At 36.5% G+C, this 27846-nt stretch overlaps 1 protein-coding gene across 6 annotated transcripts in view; it reads left to right on the plus strand.

The window, feature by feature from the left end:
* Positions 1–27846, plus strand: part of FNDC3B (fibronectin type III domain containing 3B) — a 322862-nt gene that overhangs the window by 158279 nt on the left and 136737 nt on the right. For all 6 annotated transcript variants that reach the window (XM_045539669.1, XM_045539672.1, XM_045539671.1 and 3 more), the window contains 3 exons: positions 5220–5296; positions 21384–21627; positions 25078–25359. In XM_045539669.1, coding sequence (XP_045395625.1) covers positions 5220–5296; positions 21384–21627; positions 25078–25359 — 603 coding nt within the window. The remainder of the gene's footprint in view (positions 1–5219; positions 5297–21383; positions 21628–25077; positions 25360–27846) is intronic.

The raw sequence follows: 27846 nt of genomic DNA on the forward strand, positions 1-27846 counted from the left end.
GGATGCCTTTCTTTTTCTTGCCTAATTGTTCTGGCTAGAACTTCCAGTGCAATGTTGAGTAGTGGTGGTGAAACCAGGTATCCTTGTTCTTATTCTTGATATTAGGGGGGAAGCCTTCAATCTTTCACCATTGAGTGTTAGCTGTTGGTTCTTTTAACTAAGTCAGAGGTTATCAAATGTGGTCAGTAGACCTCAGCATTTGTACCACCCGGGAACTTTTTTTTTTTTTTTTTTGAGACAGAGTCTTGCTCTGCCACCCTGGGTAGAGCTCAGTGGCGTGATCGTAGCTCACTGCAACCTCAAACTCCTGGGCTCAATTGATTCTCCTTGCCTCAGGCTCCTAAGTAGCTGGGACTACAGGCATGTGCCACAATGCCTGGCTAAGTTTTCTGTTTTTAGTAGAACCAGGGTCTCGCTCTTGCTCAGGCTGATCTCAAACTCCTGAGTTCAAGCAATCCTCAAGCCCCAGCCGCCAGAAGTGCTAGGATTATAGGCGTGAGCCACTGCACCTGGCCTTACCTGGGAACTTATTAGAAATGGTAATTCTTGGGCCTTGCTCCAAAGTGAGTGAGACCCAGCAATCTGTATTTTAAGAAACCTCTAGGGGCTTCTGATGCACCTTAAAGTTTAGGAGCCACTGCAGTAGAGTTCAGTCTTCTTTGAGGTTAGGGTCTGTGCTTTATTTTCTTCGTATTCCTTTTAGTTCCCTTGTGGGATTAATCAGTGTTGAATAATTGGGGGGGAAAAGAAAGAATGTCAAGGCTGACCAAAGTGCCTACATGTAATCTCTTAGTTTGTGCAAGAGTCTTCAGTCACCATAAATAATTGGAGATTCATTATTAGACATTTACGAGATTCATCAGAAGACCTCACATTTTGTATTCAGTCTTAGATCCCTGGCAAACAGCTTAAGTATACTTTTATTTAGACAATTTGTTCTTATAATTACTTTCACCATTATTATTTTCTTGCTTACTAGCTGTGGCCTTATCCTTATAGTTACTTTTACCAGCAAGAATTTTTCTTCTTTAGCTGTTTAGAAAGACTCATGGGTTATTTCTATAGTGTATGTTGGATTTATCACGTCATTATTTCACCTTTGCTTTATTTTCTTATTACTTTTCTTTTATCTTGCAATGTTGTAATCTCGGCCCTTTTATATCCTTTTGAATAAGGTGATATTTAATTTTATAAGTAAGAATGTAATCTATTGCTGCTAAAGGCTATTGTTGAAAAATAGCCATTTGGATGCCCAAGTACCAGTTTATAGACAAACACAATAATAATCTCTGTTTATTCACTACCTGTTTATCTATGGTGAATACTCAGCTTATAAAAATACCATTTAAAATATCTAAAATTGTAGTATAATTATTTATAGCTGGCCTTTTTCTAAGACTTGTTTAAACAATGATTTATGCCCTGGATTCTCAGTTTCTACCACATTCAGATTTCCAAACCTCGTTTGTACGTTAAACTAGTCAATCTAGTTCCATCTGCTCCCAGAATGGGTGAATATTCTGAAGATAGCTTCAGAGCAAGGGCTATGGAGATGTCTGAGCTCTGGCGGATCCCTGGTAGCAGGGAAGAAGCAGTGGATGAGGCAGAGTGGCCTTCCAGCCTTGGGGGAGGCTCAAGAGCTTTCCTTGAGCCTGTGTGGTCCTAAAATACAGTGTTGCTGGGCTTTCCTTTAGTCTCTTTGATGTTAGAATAAAATCATAGAATCATTGCATTAATTACTGTTGATTGTTTAATTAAGCTACTCTCTGACTTTTCTGGTTTAAGATTTGCTGTAAGTAAATGAAAAATCAATTCATTAACAAATGTTAACAGACTTTTAAGATACTAGATTTTGTACTTGCGTATTATATTGAAATTTTGTAATGACTATAAACCAATCTTAGTTCTTTTTTGTGCCTCATATCTTGTTCAATGAAAATAAGGAATTCTTGACTGCTAAAGTCACAACCTAAAACCTGAAAGTGATCAAATTTCTCAAGGCATTTTTTTTTTTGGTGGAGTTTCTCATCTCTTAGCAAACATTCTCATTACAGTTCTAAAAATTGTGCATGTGACATTTTTCATCTTCCTGTAGAAGAGTTTATGTGGTCTCTAGATGAACTTCTTAGTTTCTGCAAAAAAAAAAAAACATAAAAAAACCCAAACTTATAGTATTTTGGAGGTGTATGTTTGTGTACTTTTGTTTTCAATTTATTTCATCTACGCATACATGTATCTTCATACACCTACCTGTATGTAAGCACTGCATTTAATTAAAGGGGGTTCCAGATACCTTAAGAGGTTTTTTGTAATTTCAAAAAGTTTAATAGTTTAATGATTTTCTAGTGTAGTCAAGGAGGACGTTGGTTTGTTTGAGAATATCGTGTGGCTTTTTTCCCCCCCAATATAGCCAGTGTTGGTGGCTTGAGCACGAAGAAAACCATATTCCACCATATTCTAAGGGCTGTATCCTGTAAGTCTTATTTGTCATGAGCGTATTGATTAAAAAATCAAGAGGCGCCTAGTCCTAAAAGTTTAGGAAGAGAAATTTGTGTTTTAATTAAAGAAGGATTATAGTAATATCAGGACATTTTCAGACACAAACAGTTGAGCAGAGATAGTCTGCTAAACTCACTGATTGGGAAATGAATGTTTAAGAAGACAATAATTTTTTTCATACCACCATTGTGAATGAGATTTTATTTTGCTAGACTTTAAATGCCTGAATGCCTATATATACAATGGCTTATTTTAGGAAGAAGCAGAACCTTGGGGTTCTAAGGCAAAGTGGAGTTTTGGAAGCCATTAATGTATATCTTGAAATGTCCTTTGAAATGGTTTTGATGACAGTGACAAAAGGAAGGGAGAACAAGCATGTTAAAGTCATTTGGCTACTCTGGAAATCAAGGCTGTGAAGAAAAGATTTTCTAGCTGTAAATCACGTACTTGTCCTACATTCTTTAAAGCATTTTACACAAATGACTTTAACAGTTTTAGGGGTCATGCCTGGGGTTAAGAGACTGTTTGCATGGTATACAGTTTGGTGATTAAAAAGCAATACTTTATTGAGGTGATAGCACTTCTGTTCACACTCTGTACTGTGAAATATTTCATTTTTACCTGATGAGAAGGGATTGCTCCTTAAGTCAATATTGTACAGTGTGTACTTGTTGATTTTATGTGTCACATGGACATGTACTATGAAAAAAATTTAGTACTTAAAATGTAGTTGTAACAAAAAAAGGAAAAAGCAACAAAAAGCTAGCAATAAAATTATAAAAATTGTTGTAAAGAATAATGATGATTGGTAACATTTTGATGAGTGATTATCACACCAAACACTGCTGTGAGCACTTTTACATGTATTATCAAATTTAATCTTTAAAAATTGAACCTATGAAGTGAGAATTGTTCTCATTTATAACTGTTCAGAAACAAGGCTCAGAGAAGCTAAGTGAATTGTTCAAGGCTGCACAACTAGTGTAACCAGTGAGCTGGGGAATAAAACCAGGCAGAGACCATATTCCTAACATCTGCTCCATAGAGCTGAGCCTATTGACCCTTGGATTTCACAGATAGTGCTCAGGACAAGGCTGACCATGGTCTATGATTTATTTTTAAGTGAGTCAATTCAAATAAAAACATTAGGTAAATACCTAACTATCTTGATGGCTATGGCAAAAATGCTGGAGCTGATGAGAAAGATAGACTTGGGAACCAGTGCTTTAAGTGGCTGGTGGATGTATTAATTTAAATTATACTTAAAAATAAAATTGGATCATATAATGATCCATTTTTTTGCTCTTCTCTTGCTTTAAATTATTACCAATATGTTAGCAGATGAGAGACTGCTATGGTTTTATACGAGTATGGAGATGATCAGATAGTTTAGTGATTTGGTATCTTGTCCATGAAGTTGCAGTGAACTCTGGTCATTTGGAATGTTATCTGAATATTATATATCTTTCCTGTCCTGCTCCTATGTATTTTTCCTACACAATGCAGACCTTGTTCATGGGCAAACCAGTGTGCCCATTCCTCTTCCCGCCACTGCATCTTCTCCACTGCATCTTCTGTGAAGTAGTCATTGCACTGGCTGCACTGTGAAGTGAAAGGTGCATTGTACTGACATGCAAATGCAGCACTGGGTGGCAGAATCTGTCTCCTTTTGCCAAATGAAGTGTTGTATTTCTCTTGCTTTTTGTTCCAGCCAGACAATTTTCATTGCCGGCAGCATAACACACATTAGAAGAAAGCAAATAAACAATACAAGGCGCTTGGAGCCAGGAAGTCGCATCTCACACTAGAAACCCATAGCTCTGGATTGACATCTGGGAGGCAGGCTGCTGAATAGGGCAGCCAAAACCAGTGACCGTGAGGTTCTTGCACTTCTAGGGAAATCATTTAATCATAAGGTCTTTGGAAGGGTGTCAGAAGTTGAGTTTGATGTTATAACAATCAGTTTCTTTGTAATTAAACATTAACTCAAAACTATGTCTTAGGTAACTGAGTGTTAACCATGTCACTCACTGTTTGTCTTAGACATGTAATTAACATTCATTAAACTTAATATTTTGAAATTAATCTCTTGTTAATTTAATGCTTTACTTTGAAATAATCCAAGTAAATTTGAGTATTCCTTATTTAAAAATATGATCTATTTTTTTCCTCTGCCTTATAAGACAGACCAAATTTAGTTGGAGTATTTTTAAGGTTTCTTCTATTTCAAATTAATGGCATGTTACAGTAATTTATTGAAAATAGTAATCTAACTGAAAATTATAAACCCAAAGTGCTATAGGATCTTTTAAAACCAGAATGGATAAACTCATTTCAAAATTGATTTGTTTAAACATTTATTAAGAATACGTTCTCTTCAAGGCCAAAAAAAGGAAAAGAAACCTTTTTGCCCTTTTAGACTACTCTGAACCCAACAGTCTTGGTTTCTGGAACTTGAGGCTTTGGGAATCATTAAATATTTATAAAGATGCTTATAATTTGGTTTTTTTGTTTGTTTGTTTTCCTTGAGTTTTACAGCCAGAGAATTCCTTTTCATGGTTTTGGGTCCGGCTCTAAGGCAGTATATACACATTCTTGAAGAGAAAATAGTCAAAGTGATTAATTACCTTCAGTTTTGATAGTACATTTGAAATACTAATGATTATTTTGAATGATGTATGTTTCCTCAACTATTCATGTCTTACTCTTACCTCTTCTAGGACCTGCTGAAGTTCCCATGATGTCACCCAATGGATCCATTCCTCCCATCCATGTGCCTCCAGGTTATATCTCACAGGTAATCCAGTGACTTCTGCACTCACTATGTACACTATCCTTATTTCAATAGAATATAGTTTGAGGCTTCAGAAACTTACTCCAGGAGTTAATTTAGTGAAAATAATGCTAGGGTTGCTATCATTTTTGTGGTATCACGTGGTACTTCCTGTATCTTGCCACTTCGCGTGCCAGGGAGTCAGAGAAAGGGAAACACAGAAGGGGTACCAGTCTGTCCTCTGCCAAGTTGAGTTCCATATGTGATCATTGGGTTGTGATTGCTTCATGAAGTTTTCTGCTTTAGAGATTTCCTTCCATCTATACCACAGTTTGCCAGAGTTAAAAAAAGTTTTGTAGACCTGATTAGTTAAAATATCAAAGGCAACATTGTTTACATAAATAGGGCCTGCTTTCTGTTATATGAGTCCATTTCTCCATTATGCGGCACAACCTGGGCTTGGTGAATTACTAAGCATGATATGAGAGCTTGACCATACTTAAATTTCTCTGAACTTTGGTTTTCTCTGAAGTAAACTGATGATAGTAACAATCTCAGGGATGTATTCGAAGGGTAAAAGAGTTTTAAAGGATTAAGTTAAATTCCTATACTTGAATAAGATATAAAATGTTTCAGGTGCATGGAATATAGTGGATGTCTCTGTATACTTTGGTTTTGGTCCTAGCCTCAGCACAATGTGCATATTTGTTTCTTCCTGCATAACTGCCTTTCCAAATACCTAGCTAACCAACTGTTTTTCTTTCTTTCTTTCTGTCTGCCTCCTTTGTTCTTTTTCTTTTTTCTTTTTCTTTTTTTTACTGATTAGAAGAGCATAACATATTCATTGGACAAAAAGCCAGAAAAGTATTTAAAGAAATTTATTTGTAATTTTAATACTCAGAGATGATAATCACCGTGCTAACATTTTTTGGATTATATCCTTCCAGAGTTTTTTTCTTTCTTTGTATTCTTTCTCTGTTTCTCTGCCTCTGCTTTTAAAGTGGCTTAAAAAGTCTATAATTTTCAGTTTTTAATGATTTTGCTAGGGTGAAAAAATTGGCAGCTACATAGGAAAATTGCTGAAGTGCAGGCAGGAATCAAAGATTTATCTTTCTCTGATGTAAAAACTTATTCATTTCTTCACTGTGTAAGGCATATTGCAATCACTATAATTTCATTTTTTCCATCCCTACTTTTATGTGAGCCAATTTGACTTTTTTTTTTTTTGCACATAGCCAGATTGTTGGCCAGTTTTCCTGCTATTGCAAATAAATTACTTGTTTTACACAAGTCTTTGTAAATAAGAATTGCTTGAGAGAGAAAAGGGTGTAGAACAGGCTCTTCCAGCAGGGACACAAGATGATGGATCACATTCACGTCACCAGTCAATTAACAGAAAAGAACAAGAAATGTAGAATTCCATTATGTCTCATGCTCATTTATTTTGAGGAAGTGTTTCATTCCATTGAACAGAGTACAGTTCTCACCATTGTGACAGCAAAAATAACACCTCCTTTTATGTTAAAGGTCCATTGAAGGAATACCAGTTAAAAATTGAACATTCTAAAATGGAGAGAAGTTGCAGTGTGTTTTTCCTTGCTAGTGGTGTTGCTGTGATTATCTTAAATTCAAAACTCGCATTAGAAGTCCTGGGAAAAATGGAGAATTTTTTACCGGGATATATATATATATATGATTCTGAGAAACGTCTATGGAAAATCCAAGTAGAAAGGGTAAAGGCAGAGCTGTAAACTCACTTTCATACAACTGTACAACTGATGGTAGAAGCATAGTGAGACTTTTCCCTGCTGATAGTTACAGTAGAATATACTAGAAGATACTGGAAAAATAGTAAAAATGGAATAATTTGGATTCTGAATTATAAAAGGTGAAAGAAGCAGACCATAAGGCATGTGTATAACTCTATTTCAGCTGGGCTTCTTGATCAGAAGATGGGCCCAAAGTTAAATGACTTTCAGTGAATAGTATTATATCTTTAATGATATGTTACAGTACAGTGTCTGAGAAAAACAGATAGTTAATAAGAAGAAAATTTCATTGAGAAGCCATTAGGATGCCTGTGTAACATCTTTAAGGCAGGCAGTATATACATTTCAAAGAAATGAGGGTGGAACCAAATATAAAATGTCTTAGAAGACTTTTCATCACCAAGAGATCTAAGGAGCAAAATGCATTATTGTTATGTTATTGTTATGCAGTTATGGAAAGAAAGAAATCACAAAATTTTAAAAAATCCTCCTCCAGGGTGGATGTATTTGAGAAATGCTCGGGATGAGTTGTCCGTATGCTAGTCAGTTCTGTGCCTTATTCCTGCAGTCCTCTTTCTGAAATACACGTAGCTTTGTTGTTCAGATGTAGAATTGTACACAAGTAGAGTTAAAGTTCCGTAATGTGGTGTATGAGAATCCCTAACACTCAGTCTGCCTCACCTTTTAAGGGGCACTTTTACCTATTGCCCCGCATTGCAACGTGTAAACTTCTGTTCCCTAGATATCTTGGGCCCTTTTAACAACTACATGCTTTTGTGCCCATACTGTCCCACTGTCTGGAATACTCTAGAGCCCTTCTTTGTCTGACAGTTCAGTCATTCTTTCTGGTCAAATGCCCCTCCTCAGTGTGACCCTTTTAGAACCTCTAGTGCAGAAATAGTGGTTCTATTCTTTCAGCATCTTTGGCACTTTGTCCCCATCTCTGTCATGGAATACAATGCATTTCATAATTACTCCAAAGAACTCATATTGCCTCCTGGGAATTGTGTCTCAGCATCTAGAATACTGTCTGGCACATAATAGGTACTTGATAAATGTTTTTAAATGTAAATGAGTGTCCAAGCTTAAATAAATCTAGGAGGGGTTTATGTATATGCTTCAAAGATTTGCAGGTTCAAGTTGAGTAATATAATGCTTGATAGCTGGAAAATAACAAGATTAGACTGAACCGTACCTGCAAAAAATGAATGCTCTGAATGTATATTTAAAAGAGAGAGGAGTGCTAAGACAATTCTGTGGAGGAAAGAATAATCTTTTCAACAAATGGTGCTGGAACAACTGGAAATACACATGCAAAAAGAATGAAGTTGAACTTCTACCTCATGTCGTATAAAAATTAATTCAAAATGGATTATAAATGTAAGTGTGAGAACTAAAACTATAAAACTCTAGGAGTAAAATTTTATGACCTTGGCTTAGGCAATGGATTCTTAGATGTGACACCAAAAGCATGGAAAAACAAAAGAAAAAAATAGATAAATTTGACTTCATCCAAATTAAAAATTTTTGTGTCCCAAAGGATATCCACTAAAAACTGAAAAGTGGGAAAAAATGTATACAAATCAATATATCTTAAAAGAGACTTGTATTGAAAATATATAAAGAACTCTTAAAATTCAAGAATATAAAAGACAAATAACCCAGTTTAAAAATGAACAAAGGATCTGAGTAAACATTTCTCTAAAGAAGATACACAAGTGGCAATTAACACATGAAAAGATGCTCAGTCTCATTAGCTATCAGAGAAATGCAAATCAAAACCACAATGCAGTATGCTTTATACACACTAGGATGTCTATAGTCAAAAAGACAGATAATATTAATAACAGGTATTGGCAAGGATATGGGAAAATTGGAACATTCCTACACTGTATGTGGTAATGTAAAATGGTATAGCTGCTTTGGAAAACAGTCTGGGTATTCCTCAAATGGTTAAATACAGAGTCACCATACGACATAGCAATTACATTCCTAGGTATATACACAAAAGAAATGAAAACATGACCACACAAAAACTTGTATATTAATGTTCATAGCAGCATTACTCATAATAGCTCCAAAGTGGGAATAACCCAAATATCCATCAGTTATGAATGGATAAATACAGTGTGATATATCCACACAATTGAATATTATTCATCTATAAAATGGAGTGAAGTAATGATATATGCTAAAATGTGGATGAACCTTTCTTTATATGTTGAGTGAAAGAAGCCAGACACAAAAGCCATGTATTGTATCATCCCATTTATATAAAATGTCCACAGTAGGCAGCTCCATAGAAACTGACATAAATTAGTGGTTGCCAGGGGCTGGGAGAGGGAGTAATGGGTAGTGACTGTTAGTGGGGTGTTTCTTTGGGGTGATGAAAACGTTCTGGAAGTAGATAGTGGTGGTGCTCACTTAACTCTGTGAATGTACTAAAAACTACTAAATTGGACACTTTAAAAGGATGGATTTTATGGTATATAAATTATGTCTCAAAGCTATCACAAAAGGGGTGGGGAGGGGAAGGCAGTAACTTGTCCCAATTAAGAATCAGCAAACACGGGGGGAGCTGGGAAAAATGGCCCCGCCTACTCTGGATTTATTGGTGGTGGTGATGGTGGTAGTAACTGCTTTGTGTGCTGTGCACTGTGCTAAATGGTTTATGTCTCCAGTTTTCACCATCCTGTCTTTACATATGAGGAAGCTGAGGCCCCAGCTAGAACCAGGATTGCAACCCAGGTGTTTCTGTTTATGCTGACCTTTCTTACTACGATACATTCTTGAAGTCGGTGGCAGAGCCTGTCCTTACGGATGTGTTGCTTTCTGGCAGTGTGAACATAGATGTGTGGTGTGCATACTTACACATCTCCCATTTTAAAACACCAGCTACTCATGTATGCGATGGTCTGTTCCTGTAAGAACATTGAAGAGGGAGGCAGATGAACATGTAAAAATGTTACATTAGTAACTGTACACTGAGTGAATGGAGAAATTCTTGATTATAGCAAATTTGTTGTATAATAAATAGCTGAAAGTCCTTTAAAGATAAATTGATAAAGTTGGTCAAATAAATTTGATAAAATGTAAGTGTTAGCAATGAGCAAATAATCTTGTAGTAAGACAAACTCCTGGCATTTAATAGACAGTTGTGCAGGTGCAGAGAAAATATAGGCTAAGTTTTTTTCAACTGTAAAGAAAGTGGATTTAGTTAAGAGGGAACTTAATTTATCACAGTCATCATCATCTCCATTATATAAAAGCATTTGTGAGTGTGATTAGAGTTAAAACTGGGGAAAAACCAGGCGGGTAATACTGCTGAGGAGAACATGGGCATTACCTGGAGAGTCCTTTCTTCAAATTCCACCTTGGCTACTTTCTATGTAACTTTTATAAATTCTTTCACCACGTGTGTGAATACGTACTTGATGTGGTAGAGGGAAGAATTAAGAGAGATGTTATGTGAGGTGTGGGCATTTGATAGATGGTAGCTATTACAATGAAAAAGACTATGTTATAGCAATTCCAGTGAAAGTTTGGCAGAGCTTGCCTTCCTAAATCCATACTGAAATCACATGATATGAAGCAAATTTTTCCTTCCATTGTATACTGGCCATGGTTCTCATTTTTTTTAACCTCATCATTAACTTGCTGAATAATTTATGTATATATTAATAAAAATTTCTTCAGTAGCTGCTTAAGAAATTTTATTTTCCATGCTTCCATAGTAATTTATATTTTTCAAATGTTATAGGAAAAACTTAATATTGTTCCAAAGATTTAAAAAAGCATATGAAAGGAAAAAGTCGAAAGGTTGAAGTTAATCTTTTGTCATTTGGGACACCACTCTTTTTCCAGATTAACTGTTGTAATCCCACAACTTTGGATAATAGTCAAAATAAGTAGTTTTGTGGTTATAGCAGAGGTACACACTTTGCCTTATTTCATCATTTTGGGAATTGGTTAATGGGTCAGTACCTGTTGAAATTATATATATTCCATTTCCCTTGGCCAGGAAGAGACAAGAAATATATTGAAAAATGCATTTAAATTTTGGTTTGGTTGGTTGTTCTCAAGTGGGGACCATTTGAAGAGTTGCAAAAAGCAGAAGCCCCTGTGGAGAAATAATGGGGCCTGTTAGGTGGAGGCCATGGATCACTTTCCCCTCATTTTGCAGAACCAAGGCAGCTGAGCTTTAAAGATTAGCCTCAGCTGCTTCCCTTTGGTAATTACAACCTGGGATTAAACCACTGCTTTGTTTCACCTTCAGCATTGTGAAAATGATGAACAGAAAGGAGCGTGGAGGATTGCCCTGTGCCCTCACAAAGAATCAGACCCATTTGGCGGAGAATAATGAAAACTAGATTCTCTTTGAGGAGTTTAAGTCTTTCGGCGGAATTGATTTTTCTATAGGAAGTTAGGAAAACGTTCCACAATGTATAGAGTGTGTACGTGGGGGTTGGGAGGCTTCTGTGGAAAAGAGCATAGTACTTAGGTATCATTTAGTTTTCATCATCAGTGGATTTGCAGCAATTTTATTTTTCATTTTGTGGTTTATTTGTCTGAAGAGTGATTACAGATAGGGTTGGCAATGCTAAATTAAAGAAATGTACCAAGGGTGTCCCCTCCCCGCAAAGTATTGTGCAAGTTTCCTCTTCCTGAGCCTTTTCCTTGTTCTGCACTTTCTCTTTGGTTTCTTTCCTTTGTTTCTATGATCCTGGCATTGTGATGTTATAGAACACAGAATTAGCAGTAGGACATGTAGGCCCAGGTGGGGTCTGCATGCAACTCCCTCAGTGATTTTATTTATTTGGGGTATCACTTACTTGTTTACTTGGTATTGTCTGTCTTCCTTTCGCATTTAAACTCCACACAAAGGCAGGGACTTTGTGTGTCCTTTCATCAGTGGATTGCCAGCTCCTTGAAAGGTGCCCAGCACATAATAGTCATTTATCAAAATTTAGCTGGCTGGCTGGAGCCATTTTTAGCTTGTGGAGGAAAGAGGAGAAAGGGAAATGAGGATCTCTGAGGTTCTTTTCTAATCTAGAATTAGGCGATTCTCCTCTATGGTTCATATTGTTCCTTAAATAGATGACCAAGTGAAAATATAAGTAATTTTCCAAAAGCTGTCGTTACCAAGACAGCAAAGCACACTTACTGATATTTAGCATTCCGGTTAGAATGCTATTCCTTACTTCTAGACAAAAACGAGAGTTGATTTTCATAATAATATTGAGACAGTGTCACATCCAGAAATGACTTCTGAATCATTATTGTTAAATTATGCCCATTACACTGCATTTGATTTACTACACAGTTATCATCTATCTTTGTAAATTAGTAACCCATATTTATCATACGTAATAACTTTTTAAAGTAAAACCTTTTCCTAACCTGTTTGTTGGATGACAAAACTTTACCAATGTTAGATGAATTTTGTATTTCTGTATGTTCTTTGAAACCTATCAGGTCCACAGATTTGGACTTATAATATGATCATTTTGATCTGTGATAAGCATTATCTGAGTGTTGTCAGAATGGATGCTTAATGCTTTCTTGTGCCAAGGAATCCATTGGCAGACTGGGGAAGTCTTTTTAAAAGTAAAATATAAAATTCACAGATACAAAGGAGACCAATTATTTTGAAGTACAGTGGTCAAATTTCTTTTAAAAGGTGATACAGTAATTTTTTTGCTGCTTTATTAGTACATTAAATAATATCTAGCAGCAGGTCTAGTAACTACAATAATTTTGAAGTTGTGATGATCATAACTATTGTTACTAGAAGTGGCACAACATTTCTAGTCAGAGTACTTGGATATGAATCTTGTCACCTGCTTAGCTTACCTTAGGTTCCATTATTTAATCATACCTGAGAATTCCTCATCTTGAATTTAGGACTGTGATGTTGCTTATGTTAGATTGGAGTTGCTTATGCTAACTGGATTTGTTATCTGGATTTAACCATTCTCCCTTCTATCTGTACCTTACCCATTGCCAGGAAAATCTTCAGAGTATTACAGTGAATCAAGTTCTGTGCTAAGCATTTATAAAATATTAAGTGATGTACAAATTGTACGAGTTGTTATTGTCACCTTTGATTATTACATCAAATTAATCAATTTGCTATTTGACCTTCAGCATCAGTGCCTAGTCCTACATTTTTCATATCCCCTGCTTTGAGAAGAGGCCTCGTGGCTTTCTGTAGTATGTTGAGAAGCTCAGCCGTCTCTCATGGGGAGGGGAGGGGTTACTCCATGCCCATGGAATCCTCTAGTTGGGCAGCTGGGATATGGTAAGATGAAGCTGTAGCCAGCTAACTGAGGGTCCATCCTGAGGTTGGACCTTAAGATGTTGGGGTTGCAGTTCTTAAGATGTGTCTTTTAACCTTGCTGGGCTTCCTTCTTAATTTAGAATTTCTTAATAAATGATTGCATTGTCCCCCAACTGGAGCATTACATAATTCACTGAAGTAGTTGGATCAAAGAGATAACACAGAGAACGTATTTGTTTCCATCCTCTTGTCCAACCCTCAGCAGTTGTAGATCATTGGAAAGTAGTACCTACAAAGAACCAGGTGTGTCTGGTAAGGTAATAAAAGTTGATTTCATTTATATATGCCCTAGTTGGGCCCCTTTTGCCAGATTAAAGACTTACATAAGTGTAAGTAGAAGCTCAGCTTTTTTCTGAGTGTATAAAAGTGTTGGCATGTAGAAAGCCAGTGGAGGGATTGCCATTTTATGGGGTTGTCGCCTTGTATCATCTTCGGGATAAGCCTTTCTATAAGATTCATGCCCAGAAGCACAGAAGACAGGTGTCATGTCAGTACCTCAATACCTTCAACTTTGATCCTCCTGTACAGCAACACTAGATTTGTTACTTGGATCTAACCATTCTCCCCTCAGTCTGTACCTTACCCATTGCCTAGAGTTACTGTGTGGGTTAAATATCAAGCACCAGTGGGAAATTTAAGATGTCTAGATATAAATGAGGGTGCATGTAAAATGTCTGGGGACTTTCTGTGAATCAGCTCATTACTTAAAGCCTTAGCTTTGATCACTTATAAAGCAGATGAGATGGGATGTTTGGACTTAACCATTGATTAAGAACTGTTTGAGAAAAGCAATTGGAATTTTCAAGGACACTTTTTTGATTTAGGAGAGGGTATCTATTATCAAGCTCTAACTACTCCACAGGATAATCCTTTGTTATTATGTAAAGGGATTTTAGAAACCTAGAAATATTACCGGTCATTTATTTTTCCGTTTGGATACAAAACTAACCATCCTCTGTGGCGAAAGGAGTTGGTCCTAAACTTAAGAGGGTTTATTGTCTCAGAATATGAATAGTAGTGAAACATTGGAAAGATGAAATACTCTTTCATTAGTGTTAGCCATTTACACATATGAAGAGAAATGAGGTTGAGAAGTAATGTTTGGTGTTTTCAAGCACAGTTTTAATCATTGAATTTGAAAAGACAGAAAAGTAAGTCAGGAGATTAGAGTAATATATTCAATTCTGCCACCGTTTAAAAAATTTCAATTATTATAGGTACATAATAGTTGTATATATTTATAGGATATCTGCCACCATTTTTAAGTCAAGTAACTTAACTTCATCTATAAAAATAAAATGTTTGACCACTTGCTTCTCTGACTCTTTTGTTACTCCTTGAATTTATTCTAATGGTTGCTTTCTTCTTACGGTTCTTGGGTGGTGGTGAAAGGAGTTTCATCCATAGCAGCAAGATCTTGATTGGCTAGGGAGGAAGGTACAGTGCTGATGTTTCACATCTCTACCCTGCATGAAGAACAAATTTGCTTTTCTCTTTTATATTGTTTACAGTATTAGAAAATGCAAAGGGAGGAGGTAGTGCAAAAAGAGAAAGTGAGTGCTGATGTTCTTGTACTCCTGCTTGGTAGTGAGTAAAATAAAACCGTTAGCTTCATTTGGCATTAAAGTAGAACTTACATTGAAGATGTATGATCTCTGTGTTATAAACACTTGAAGTGAAATCACACTTATTTAAGATAAGAGAGTCAGGAATGACAGATAAAAATTAACTGGGTACAGATTATCTGAAATTTTAGATTAGGATGTCAGCTGTTTACCAGAGTTCTGGACAGAATTTGATAATGTGTTTGTATTCTTGGCGGACATCAAATCTAAGCAGATAAACTTCATTTGCGGGGGGGGGGGGGCTTACTTTTTTATTTATTTGTTCATTTAACCAACATTTATTGAAAGGCTTCTGTGTGCCAGTTGCTTACGAGGGACTTGTAGTTGGGTGGAGAGACAGTTCTATGATCTGCGCTGTAGGACACAGGTGCTGGGGGAGAGGTGAGCACCAGTCTGGCTGGGAGGACTCTGGGCTCTCGGCCTGCCCAGCTCTTTGGTCCATGTAGCTGTATTGTATTGACTGGCCATTTTCTTCTCTTTGGTCACTGTTTGCATGCTCAGTTTTATCTGATACCTTCTCTTTCTGGGATGGCCTGGGGAGCCCACTCAGACCTATTGGCAGCAGTTAGAAATTCAGCTTGAGCCTGACTTTCGCAGACTCGTTTGTCCCCAGTTTTCTGTGTCTAGGCAGCTCACTCTGTTTCTTGCCACCCCAGCAGACTAGCTGCCAGTTACTCCACGGTGCACATGTTTGTATGTTCACATGTGTCCATGTGCAGGGTCTGCTCTGCCCGCTTCCTGGATCATCTCTGGCCATCTGGGGCAGCCTTTTTCATTTTTCTTTGCCTTCTTCCTTTTAAGCTTCTCGTTTGATTCTTGTGGCTTGCAGCCCAGTAGGAGTAGAAAGGGAAGAGTTTTAGGAACTGAGGAGTTTATTAAAATTCCTTTGGAGCATTTCAATTCAGTAAAGGGAACTACCTTCCTGCTCTGTTAGGTAAGAGAAAAAACACTCAAAATATGTGTATTTAAGAAATCCATTTTAATTCTTGAACTCAAAATTGACACCCCTGCTGCAGCTGTGTGTCCTTGGGTACGTTAGCTTATCTTCCTTGAGTGTCATTCCTCTTGTTTCTAAAGTGGGGTAACTGTAACCAGATATGCCTCACAGGATTGTTGGGAGGATTTAATGAGGTGGTAACAATAATAGTAGTAATGGATATAAGATTTTGCCATTATTATGTATCAGGTACTGTTCAGGAACCTAACATGTGCCGACCCCTTTTAGGTGGAAGGTATTAAAGCATAGCAGCAGATATTCAGTAACTATTGGTTGTGTCTTGAATCCTTTTCACGTCTCTTAACAACCCAGGTTCCTAATTCTCAACAGTTGATTATTTACATATTCTCAGCATACAACTTGTGTATAATTCTCCACCATAATGAAAACTTCGGTGTACAGACCAGTATGAAAATCTTGGTCCTCTGCCACTTAAGTAGTTGTCCATTTTAATCATGCTGTGCCTTGGTTTTGTCCATGTAAAGCAGGGATGCTAATAACTGATTTTCAAAAGGTTAGAGAAGTTAGACGAGATAACTGATGTCAGACAGCTGGCGACCACAGGCCTGACTGAGCTCCCCTCTGCTCCCATGCTTCTGCCACTCCGCGTGCTCCCATGAACGCTCCCGCTTGCTGTTGACTCCAGCCTGTTTCATTTTGTTTTCTTCGTTCTACTTATAAAAACACTCGTATAAGATAGACAAAAATTCTCCCTGTTTAACATTTTGTGCCTTAATCTCCAGCCACTTGTCCTTGTTTCTAGGTCACAGGATAGCAGAAATCTTAGGTACATAGAAGATTTCAGTAAATATGTACTGAATTGGACAAAAAGACACAATAGAGAACCAAACTAGCTATTTGCCATGAGGCCTTCTTCCTTAGCCTGAGGAAGAGGAAGACGGCTGAGTGTTTGTTCACGAAGATAAATGCATCACTTTTTAAAGAGAGTTTGTTTGTTTTAAAGCAGATAAGGCTTGTAGAACTTAAGGTAGAAGAAAGTTGAATTCAACCTTCATGCTCTGAGGCTCTGATAGGTTGGTGTGTTAGTTTGCTAGGGCTGCCGTAACAGAGTACCATAGACTGGGAAGCTACACAACAGACATTTATTTTTTTCACAATTCTGGAGGCTAGAGGTTCAAGATCAAGGTGTTGGCGGGGATGGTTGGTTTCTTCTGAGGCCTCTCTCCTTGGCTTATAGATGGCCGTCTACCTTTGGTGTCTTCACATGATATTCCTTCTTTGTTTCCTAATCGCCTCTTTTTTTTTTTTTGAGACAGAGTCTCCTTCTGTTGGCCCTGGGTAGAGTACATGGCGTCATCATAGCTCACTGCAGTCTCAAACTCCTGGGCTCAAGTGATCCTCTTGCCTCAGCCCCTGCCCAGTAGCTGGGACCACAGGCGAACACCACCACCACCACACCTGGCTAATTTTTCTATTTTTAGTAGAGACAGGGTCTCGCTTACTTAGGCTGGTCTCAAACTCCTGAGCTCAAGCGATCCTCCCGCCTTGGCCTCTCAGAGTGCTAGGGTTATAGGTGTGAGCCACCTCGCCCAGCCTCTTCTTATATAGACAGTGGTCATATTGGATTAGGACCCATCCATATGACCTCATTTTACATTACTTACCTCTTTTAAAGGTCTAATCTCCAAATACAGTCACATTCTGAGGTACCGAGCATTAGGACTTCAACATATAAACACAATTCAGCCCATAATAGGTAGCAGTCTGAGAACCTGGCACAACAGCCTTTTCCAGGGTTCTGCACTTCTCTGGAGAAGACCCATGAGTGACTGTTCTGTTAAGTCATACAACTGGACAAAACCTAGATGAAGAATACTTTGTCCTGATTTCTGAAACCACAAGACTTTGTTCTGATGTCTGTAACAGCACTTACTAGGAATTAGTCTAATTTCTGTCTTTATAACATTTTTTAGGCTGTGTAGGTGAGTTTTACTATTTAGCACCTATTTTTTTCTCACCCTTGAATATCCAGCATTTGGTACATAGTACTTGTCAGGAAATAATTGGTGAATTGAAAACAGGTGATTTTTCTGTCTCTGGACATCGTCACAGTCACTATTTCATACCCCCCCAAAAGGAAATGAGTGTCTTTTCCGTAGTATCTATGAAGATTGGAGACGTATTTTGTTGCCTCAGGATTTTTGGACTAAACTATTTCTGATGTCAAAATTCTTTTACTACAGCAATATATTTGTGAATCATTTTTATTAAACAAAGACTGTTACTGCCACCATTTCCTAAGTTGCTTATTATTTTGTGCATTATGATTATGGTCCTTAGACTTTCTTATTCTTTGGGGGAACACAGGCATAATTTCCTTAGACATAGATCAAAACTGAATTTGATAACTAAAATATGTTGCAGTTTATGTTATACAAAAACAATGAAATATTCACATTTTCAGAATTAATACTTATTTTTTTTAATAAATCTTTTTAATGATAAGACATACTTGGGTTTGGTAAGAGCAGGTTTCTGAAAGTGTTTCATTATGCATGTACATGGAAATGTCTTTTACAAATACCACAGAATAATTTGAGATAATTAAAAATGGGGCTGTCAAACAATTTTTATATGTGCAGGCAATTTGTGGTTTCAAAAAGCTACTTAGTTTTCTAACTGGAAACCTTTTTTTGGGTGTGTGTTTGAAGGGTAATTTTACTTCAGATTAACATTTAATTTTTTAAGTACTAGAAATATTTATTTTTATATAAAAAATAACCTTTTATCTCTGTAACTCCTTTATTTTTGTTTTTATTCCCCTTGATTGGAGTTCTTGTTTTTGTAAGTACTTTTTGATAAACTTCTTTTTGAAACCACTTTGTTATAGTAGTCAGAAATTATATAATAAAATGATAAAAATAAATTTTATTCATTTAATTCATTATAATTATTCCTGTTTAAAAGTCTGAAGAGTTCTTCATATCTAGTAAGAACCTTGCTCTTGTTTTACTTCATCAGTCAAGTCTGTGGTTGGTTGCCTACTGAAAATTTTACATTGAATGAAAGAATAAAGGTTGTAAACTTCTAGAAAATAAATACTTCTGTGGACCTTCTAGAATTGAATAAAGTTTTCATGAAAGAGAAACACCTGGAATATGCCTTAGTGTTTTCTTAATAGCTAGTTGGGAGTGGGGAGGGAAAGAAGACACTGTAGAATACATATTTATACTAAAATTGTACAAAGCTTTCTGTGCAACAGCATACGTATGCCCTGTATTCTCAGGCCCGTAGTCCCAGCTACTACTTGGGAGGCTGAGGCAGGAGGATTGCCTGAGTCTTGGAGTTTGAAGCTGCAGTGAGCTATAATCATGCCACTGCACTCTAGCCTGGGTGACAGAGTATGACCCTGTCTCAAAAGAAAAAAAAAAGGTGCTTTGATGATAAGTATCAATACATGCCTGAGAATCTCCTTTGGCATGGTTTAAACACCCCTTTTACATTCACTTAAAAATTAACAGCCAGCAGCTGTACATTCATAAGTGAGGTTAGTGTGATTAGCTTCCCAAGGCCCAGAAGAGGTTACATTTACTAAAGAACACATATAAAGCTATGTCCCTATGTCCTGAACTTTAGTAGGGAGTATGACTAGGAATCTTATTTTTAAGGAGTTAATATGAACTATTAAAATAGTAGAAATATTTATGTTAGGTCTATTAATGAATATAAAGATTTTTGTTTTGTTTTTCTTTCCTTTCCTTTTCTTTTCTTTTTTTTTTGAGACAGGGTCTTGCTCTGTAGCCCAGGCTAGAGTGCGTTAGTATCATCATAGCTCACTACAACCTCAAACTTCTGGGCTCAAGTGATTTTCCTGCCTTTGCCTCCCATGTAGCTGGGTCTATAGGCATGTGCCACTATGCCCAGATAAATTTTTCTACTTTTTGTAGAAACGGGTCTCACTCTTGCTCAGTCTGGTCTCAAACTCCTGGCCTCAAGCAATCCTTCTGCTTTGGCCTCCTAAAGTGCTAGGATTACAGGCGTGAGCTGCTGTGCCCAGCCTTGTTTTCCTTAATATAACGATTAATGGCTGTTAATTCAAACTAAATCTGTCTTGTACACTGAAGTGTAGCCTAAACATTGATAGACTTGCCAATTTGGCTTAAGCAATATTTTTTAAAAATGAAGCTAAGTACAGTTTTTTTGTTGTTAGAATGTTTTAGACACAATTAAGTCATTTTATTTTGGCCTATAATCAACCTCCTGAGGTGTAATGAAAAATCCATTTCAATATACAAGTTCAATTTTCTGTTTTGCTTTTATTTTTTGAAAAACAAAACTTCTTGTCAGAGTATATGCACGATTGTCTGAAATATTTGATTACACCAGCTGGAGTGTCTCCTTGGCAACCTGGTTCTGGCTGTGTCCCCTCCTTTGTAAGGCCCTGACCCAGAGGCCATCGCTCAGCTGTCCCAACCCTACCAATTCTTTAAAGTCCCCGAAGCCTTTCCTGATTCTCCCACCTCATGCTGTCATTGTCTGTAGCCCACAGCTTTACCTTTTAGTTATGATGTCTGTTGTATTAGTTATTTCTTGTGTCTCACCAAGATTGTTTTCAGAGCAGGTGGCATGATGTTGGCCACAGAAGCAATGAATATTGGCACTGCACTGCCTTAGTTGCCTTCCAGGGGTGAATGAAAACACATTTGGAGGAAGTGTGGTAGAATGTCGATTGACCTCTTCTGCTCATTTACTGGCTGCCCTTCAGAGTACCTTCCTTCCCAGCACTCATTGCATCATCAGGACAGCTTGGGAGCAAAGGTGTCCATCTTGACTTGGGAGTGCTCAAGTTTTTCATTGGTCAGAATCCCTCCATTTCATCCACATCCTTAGTCCCAGATTAAATGATATTTTATGGTACTTCTGTGGCTTGTGCCCTTGCTATTACCTTTGATTTTTGAAGCCCTTGTGATTATGGAACTGTGTATATTAAAGCAGGAATGGAGTAGAATGCTGTCAGGTAGATCTGGAAGCCCAGCCCTGGAAGATCTACTTATGTGGCCATATTCAGAGCCATTCCTAAAAGCAGTTTAAGCACACATTAAATTCGCTTGTTTTAGATGAAGCCAGTGAAAATTTTGACAAAAGTTAGATTTATTATCAAGCTGTTGATCTCTCCAAAAGGTTTTGTGGGATCAGAATTAGTGGCTGATGAATAGTTTATTTTCATAAATTTTAATAGTTAAATGTTACTTCTAGAGCTCATTTAACTGTTTGAATTAGACCCAGAATATAATATGCATTAATTTTTTTTCTGTGAGAGAAGAGAAAATTAAAATTAAAGGGGACATTATTAATACTGCATATATTCACAGGATGCTAATAATATGTATTACATTCTCCCCCCCCCCTTTTTTTTTAGGTGATCGAAGACAATACCGGAGTCCGCCGGGTGGTTGTCACACCCCAGTCTCCTGAATGTTATCCCCCGAGTTACCCCTCAGCCATGTCTCCCACCCATCACCTACCCCCCTACCTGACTCACCACCCACATTTTATTCATAATTCACCCACAACTTACTACCCACCTGTTACTGGACCTGGAGACATGCCGCCTCAGTTTTTTCCTCAGCATCATCTTCCCCCCACAATATACGGTGAGCAAGGTGAGTAGATTATTGCTGGCATCGGGAGCTGCTGAAACTGGTTATAGCACTTGAATAGTTTAGCAGAGCCCTTTGTTTCTTCTGTAATAAGCATAGTAGAATGGGATCTATATATCTGCTGTATAAAACTCATGGGAAATTCCTAGCCTCCTTTGTCCTGAATTGTGTCTTGGAAAAATTACTTTGTGAGTTGTGACTCTTTTTTCCCTCCTATTTTGCCAAATTCTGTACCCCACATCCACCCCACAAGTATCAAGGGAGTGAAATAGCCAATTTTTATTTTAGAAAAGAAGCAGTGATCTGTCCTGTCTGCGTGTCCTATTAGCATGTTTGTATGTGAGGGTGGCCTGATGTAGTACTTGGCATGTTATTTCTTTGGCATTCATGTGGTCCTCCAGTAAAGGGGAAGTTGAAAGGTGTTTTGTGCTCCATTTCCAATGGTAGAAGATTGTGAAATCCCAAAAACCTTTGGGTTTCCTGAATGGCCTATGTTGTGATCTTGGCAGAACTCAGAAACCCCCTCACTGTTGACGTGGCCCTCCCAAACCTGTTTTTAGTTTAAGAGTAGCCATTAGTGCAGCCACAATTTCACTGGCTGTCACACAAATACTTACCTTGAAATGAAAAGAGCCTCAGAGCTACCAACATTGTATCTTTTTAAAGTTTTGGCCTTGTTGGTTTAGTCTAAGCCCTTCTCTATCAAAGTGGATACTAAGAAACCAGATAAGTAAGGGTAAAAATTAGACTTTAACCTCTAGGACTTTGTAAAGTGATTTTTTTTTTTTTTTCTGAATCTGACTGTGAATTGAAGCATTTTACTGCTTCAAACATTTATTATGTTGGTTCAGATAAATTGTATAAGCAATACACTAGAATTTTTTAGCAAGTTATCACCTCACTTTCTCTTATCAATTATATGTATATTTCCCTGTATGTTCATCTCACATTGTAATTTTTTATTTTTTTATTTTTACTTCCTTTTTTTTTCTTGTTTACATTCTAAGCTTTTAGACAAAGTAATTTTTCCGTATTAGCAAAATAAAATTGAGATGGGCATTGTAAGTGAAATATCTTGTTATAACTTAGGGATACAATTTGATTTTTTTTCTTAGTAGTTAGAAAGAAATTTAACATGATTCAAATAAATCAGGTACTTACATAACAGAGTGTTGGGAGATGATAGCAAAACATGAAATCAATACTTCGATTTCATAACAGCATCATTAACTTCCTGTTGAAAAACCTGAAAAAATTTAGTTAGCTATAATATTTTAAAAAGTAGGTTGGGTGCAATGGCTCACGCCTTTAATCCTAGCACTTTGAGAAGCTGAGGCAGGAGAATCGCTTGAGGCCAGGCGTTTAAGATCGACCTAGGCAACATAGTGAGACCCTGTCTCTACAAAAAATAAGAATAAAAAAATTAACCAGGTATGGCACACACCTGTAGTCCCAGCTACTTGGAAGGCTGAGAGACAGGAGGATTCCTTGAGCCCAGGAATTTCAGGCTGCAGTGAGCTATGATCAGCAACTGCACTCCAGCCTGAGCGACAGAGCAAGACCCTATTTCAAAAAAGTATTCAGCGCTTTGACACAATATACATTAAACAATTGAGTATTTCTCAGGGTTTTCTCACTGGATCTGAGCTATGATGAAGTTGTAAATAGCCTTGGCTACTGACTCATGGCTTGATGATACATGTCTGACCTGCCTTATTTTAGCAGTCTGTTAGTGGGATACACATTATAGTTACTGTTTGTAAGTGATGTCCTTTGCAATTTTAGGCAAGACAGCAGTATCATTTAAATCATCATTAGAATTAAACAAACAAAATTGTAGTCCCTTCATCTTATCATGTATTTTGGTCTAATTTCTTTAAAATAACATAGAGCAATATGTACAAATAAAAGTAGCTTCATTGATTTCAAATTAAAGCAGTAAAACAAAATCACTTTGCCTTATACATAAAAAGCCATTTATATATTCTTACCTTAGTTGTTGGTGTGCATACCCAAAAGCAATTTAAACATTAATTTCCCAAACCATAAGAGTTAAATAAGTTTTCAACATGTTTTAAAGATTGTTGTATTTAGTGCCCATGGTAAATATTTTAAATCTCCACTGAAATGCATTGTGGCATTTAGAACATTTACTATCCTCTGGTATATTTTGACATAGTTTACTTTGTTATATGCTCTCTAAATGGAGTTATATTTGTTTTTACACATTTTCTGTGCAAACTGTTTGTCTTGTGAAGATTTGTTTTTAAAAATCTTCCTTTAGCTATGTGAACAGAAAGAAAATAAAAAGTTTAAGAGCTCTGGAGTCCAAAGGCTTTTGGAGCTTTACCACTGAATTCTGAAACATCAATTGTTAAATTACTTAGGGTAACCATACATTTGTACTGTGCCTGGGACAGTCCTGGTTTATGTCTCTTGTCTTGGAGAAATTATGAATAGTCCTCCCTTTCTACTTTCAGAGATGTTCAGATTTTGATGGTAATTTATATGGTCACTCTGTAGATAGGGGACCCTTTTTCTTATAAAGATATAAAGGCCTAATCTCTTTGTTATGCATTGTCATTTTTATTGATGCCTAACTATAATTTCAAACTGATTTAAAAATTTAAATTTCAGATAAATTTTTCCTCTAAGAGTGTAAGATTATTTTGCAGGCTCCCATTTTCTCTTGAGCTACTTGAAAATATGCGTAGTGAAGCCAGGTGACATTCTACTTTTGTCTTACCTCCTATTACTCCAAGAGAGCAGTTTGACGCCATAGCTTATTATGTGTGACAACAGATTGCAGAGATGGCTTTTATTTACCCCTACACTTCCTCCTTGAACATTTCGCCTGATTCTGTGAACTTTGATTATTTTTAATGGAAATTTGTCATTTCATTATTTTAGTAAGTTTTGTTCAAATGTTGACTCTTTTGGATGCCACAAACAATTCTTTATATTCTGGTTGCTGTATATTTTCCAATACAAATGTTATTCTGTCTACAAGGATAAGTATACTTTTAAGTATCTTGATTCTAAGTATACTTTTAAAGGCAATATTTTATTTTTTCTAACTTTTTCACGTGTTGCAACTACTAAGAACATTTTGACAGGTAAAATCAAACTTAGTAGTTATAAATTCAACTAGAATATGAACTCTTTGAGGATAATAACCTTGTTTTCAGTATTCTCCATAATTTATGGAAAATTTCTGAACACGTAGTTTCTGATTGATTAATTCCTTGATTGGTTAGAAATGAATGGGAATACTTTAAGTATATAATGTGTTACCCACTGTCTTAAAAATATTTTTATGCTGTATTTGGTAATGCTTCAGACTTCTTTTATACTTTAGACTTCCTTCTTCAGGGGCCCGATCATTTGACTGTTTAATAATTCATTATTGAAAATGTAGACTGAGCTTGCATTTGTCATAATCGTTCATTTTAGAAATTATACCACTGTATGGAATGTCAAGCTACATTACCCGAGAAGACCAGTACAGCAAGCCTCCGCACAAAAAACTCAAAGACCGCCAGATTGATCGTCAGAACCGCCTCAACAGTCCTCCTTCCTCTATCTACAAAAGCAACTGCACGACAGTGTACAATGGCTATGGGAAGGGCCACAGTGGTGGCAGTGGTGGAGGTGGCAGCGGTGGTGGGCCAGGAATTAAGAAAACAGAGCGGCGAGCAAGAAGCAGCCCAAAGTCAAATGATTCAGACTTACAAGGTAATGCTGGAGACATTTGCCATAAAGAGTGAACTTCTGGGACAGGGACATGCTAAAAGAAACATCTTTTGCATAAGAACATTATTTCACAGTGGTTAGTTTTTCTGTTAAGAATAATGGTGTAGACCTCTTATCTGTTTCTTAGAAAGGAAAGAATATTGCATCATTTATTTTTTATTAATACTTCATGGCAGAAATACTACTTTTTGGTCACATGTACCATGTAACTTTCTATTTAATCTCAGTAACAAGTATCTGAAAGTGTTTTGCCCATTAGTGTACTTCTTTTGTTTCACTCTAAGTAGATAGATGTGGAAGAAATTAAAAATAAAATAATTTCCTAAGTATAGGCCAGTTTAAATCTCAAAATAATTATACCATATGAAACCAGGTATAATTACTTCCACAATGTACTAAAATTTATTATTTTATAACAGGAATATATTTCTGTTTAGTTTCAGGCATCAGTTATTGTTTAAGGGCCACCTTTTGTATCCTGAATGAAGTATTCATAGACCAAGAGTGTGATGGAAGAATCAGGGTTACCACGTATAGACAGACAGACATCAGCTTAGAAGGGCATACATTTTTTTGTAGATTAATCTTTTGGCTATAGATCAATTGATTTGGGAGGAAGATATATGTGTTTTAAACGAAGTTTTGTGGTGAAATTTAGAGACTACCTATTTTGATATCATAGGAGGAAAAAAACAGGCTTTTTATTTAGGCATAGAGAAGACTGACTTAAGTGGAGCAAAAGAGGGTAACATTTGATAAGGTAAGTGAGTTTTCAGCTATAAATTGCTGGACAACAAAGACATGAGCAACTGTAAAAGACAGGAAAAGAACTGATTATGACACTCTTTACATGTACTGATTCTTTCCTGCATTTCATTCAGGTAGAAACAGGGACTGTGTCTGTGAGAATGTGTTTGTGAATGAAAAAGGTGGAGATTGTATATATTTGATTGTCTAGGGAAGACAGGCCTCTGACAGGGGCCAGGAAAGTTAGGTAAAACCAGACGCTGGCATCAACACTTCCCCCACTGTTACTCAGATGTGTGAATTATAGTATGAGAAAGAGGAATAGTAAGATACACTGAAACGTGAACAGCAGTTTCTCTGAGTGAATGTGTCGTGTATTCTTTTAATTTTGTTCTTTATTCTTTCCTTTATTTTCTAAACTTTTTGTAGTTATGATACATTATAATTATTAAACAAGACATAAACAAGTGTCATATAAAAGAGACTGAAGGTTCAAGAGGCTTTTAAACATCTAATTTCTAGTCAAATGATACCATAATTTTTAGTCCAATGATACTAAAATATCTGTTTGAAATTAGCTTATTAATACTTCAACCATATTTATATAATAGAATTCACTCCAAAAAATTAGGGGTAGGTTTTCCTAAAGAGAATTTTCATCCAAAAAAGAATGTATAAGCTGTTCAGAAAGCTTATGAATTTTGAAGTACTTTGATTACTTTACTCATTCTTTAATAATTTTTGCCCTGCCATACACCAAAAGTGATTTAAGGCAGATGATAGATACATGTAATAGAGCAGATTAATAAATTTAAGTAAGCATTAAGGGGCAAAAAGATAAAGGGAGGAAAATGAGATGAAACAGGTTGAAGCTACCACAAAAATTAATGCAGTTATGGGTTAACTTTGGCAAAAGTAAATACCTTTCTTATACATACAGTTATTTCATATCACATATATCTAAATTTGTGAGCTGTTCTGTATTTTAATATTATAATAGTTGGAAGAGAGGAAACGGATTTGCATTGAAATCTATACCGAAGTGTTTGCTAACATAAGTAAATATGTTTATAAGCATTTTGGCATTGTACCTTCTGAGAGAGAAAGTATTTTGAGTATCCTAGGCTTTTGCTATTGTGTAGAAGACATGTTATTTTGTTGGGTAATAGTGAGATCACTTTTGCCATGGGCTTCTGGGAACATGTGTTTCATGATGAAAAGTAGAACAAGTTTAGTTTGAACGTGGTTTGTTGCTCCTTTTCCATTATTGCCTCCTCAAAATCACCTACAGTGCTACTTTCCATGTAGTTTAACCATGAAAGAATCAGATGGGGTATTATTTTATGCACTCTCATTTCAATAAAAATCTGAGGGAATTTATGTATTGGTTAAAAAATAAATGTTTACTCAAATGAGTGGAAAACTTATGTCCACACAAAAACTTACACACAAATGTTTGTAGCAGCTTTATTCATAATTGTCAAAACTTAGAAGCAACTGTCCTTCAGTAGGTGAATGGATAAATTGTAGTACATCCAGACAAAGTGGAATATTATTCAGTACTAAAAAGAAATGAGCTATCAAGCCATGGAAAGACATGGAGGAACCTTAAATGCATATTACTAAGTAAAAGAAGCCAATCTGAGGGGGCTACATACTGTCTGATTCCAACTCTATGTCATTCTGGAAAAGGGAAAACTGTGGGAACGGTAAAAAGATTAG

The sequence above is a fragment of the Lemur catta genome, chromosome 1 (genome assembly GCF_020740605.2).
Source record: "Lemur catta isolate mLemCat1 chromosome 1, mLemCat1.pri, whole genome shotgun sequence".
In the NCBI taxonomy this organism is placed as follows: Eukaryota; Metazoa; Chordata; class Mammalia; order Primates; family Lemuridae; genus Lemur; species Lemur catta.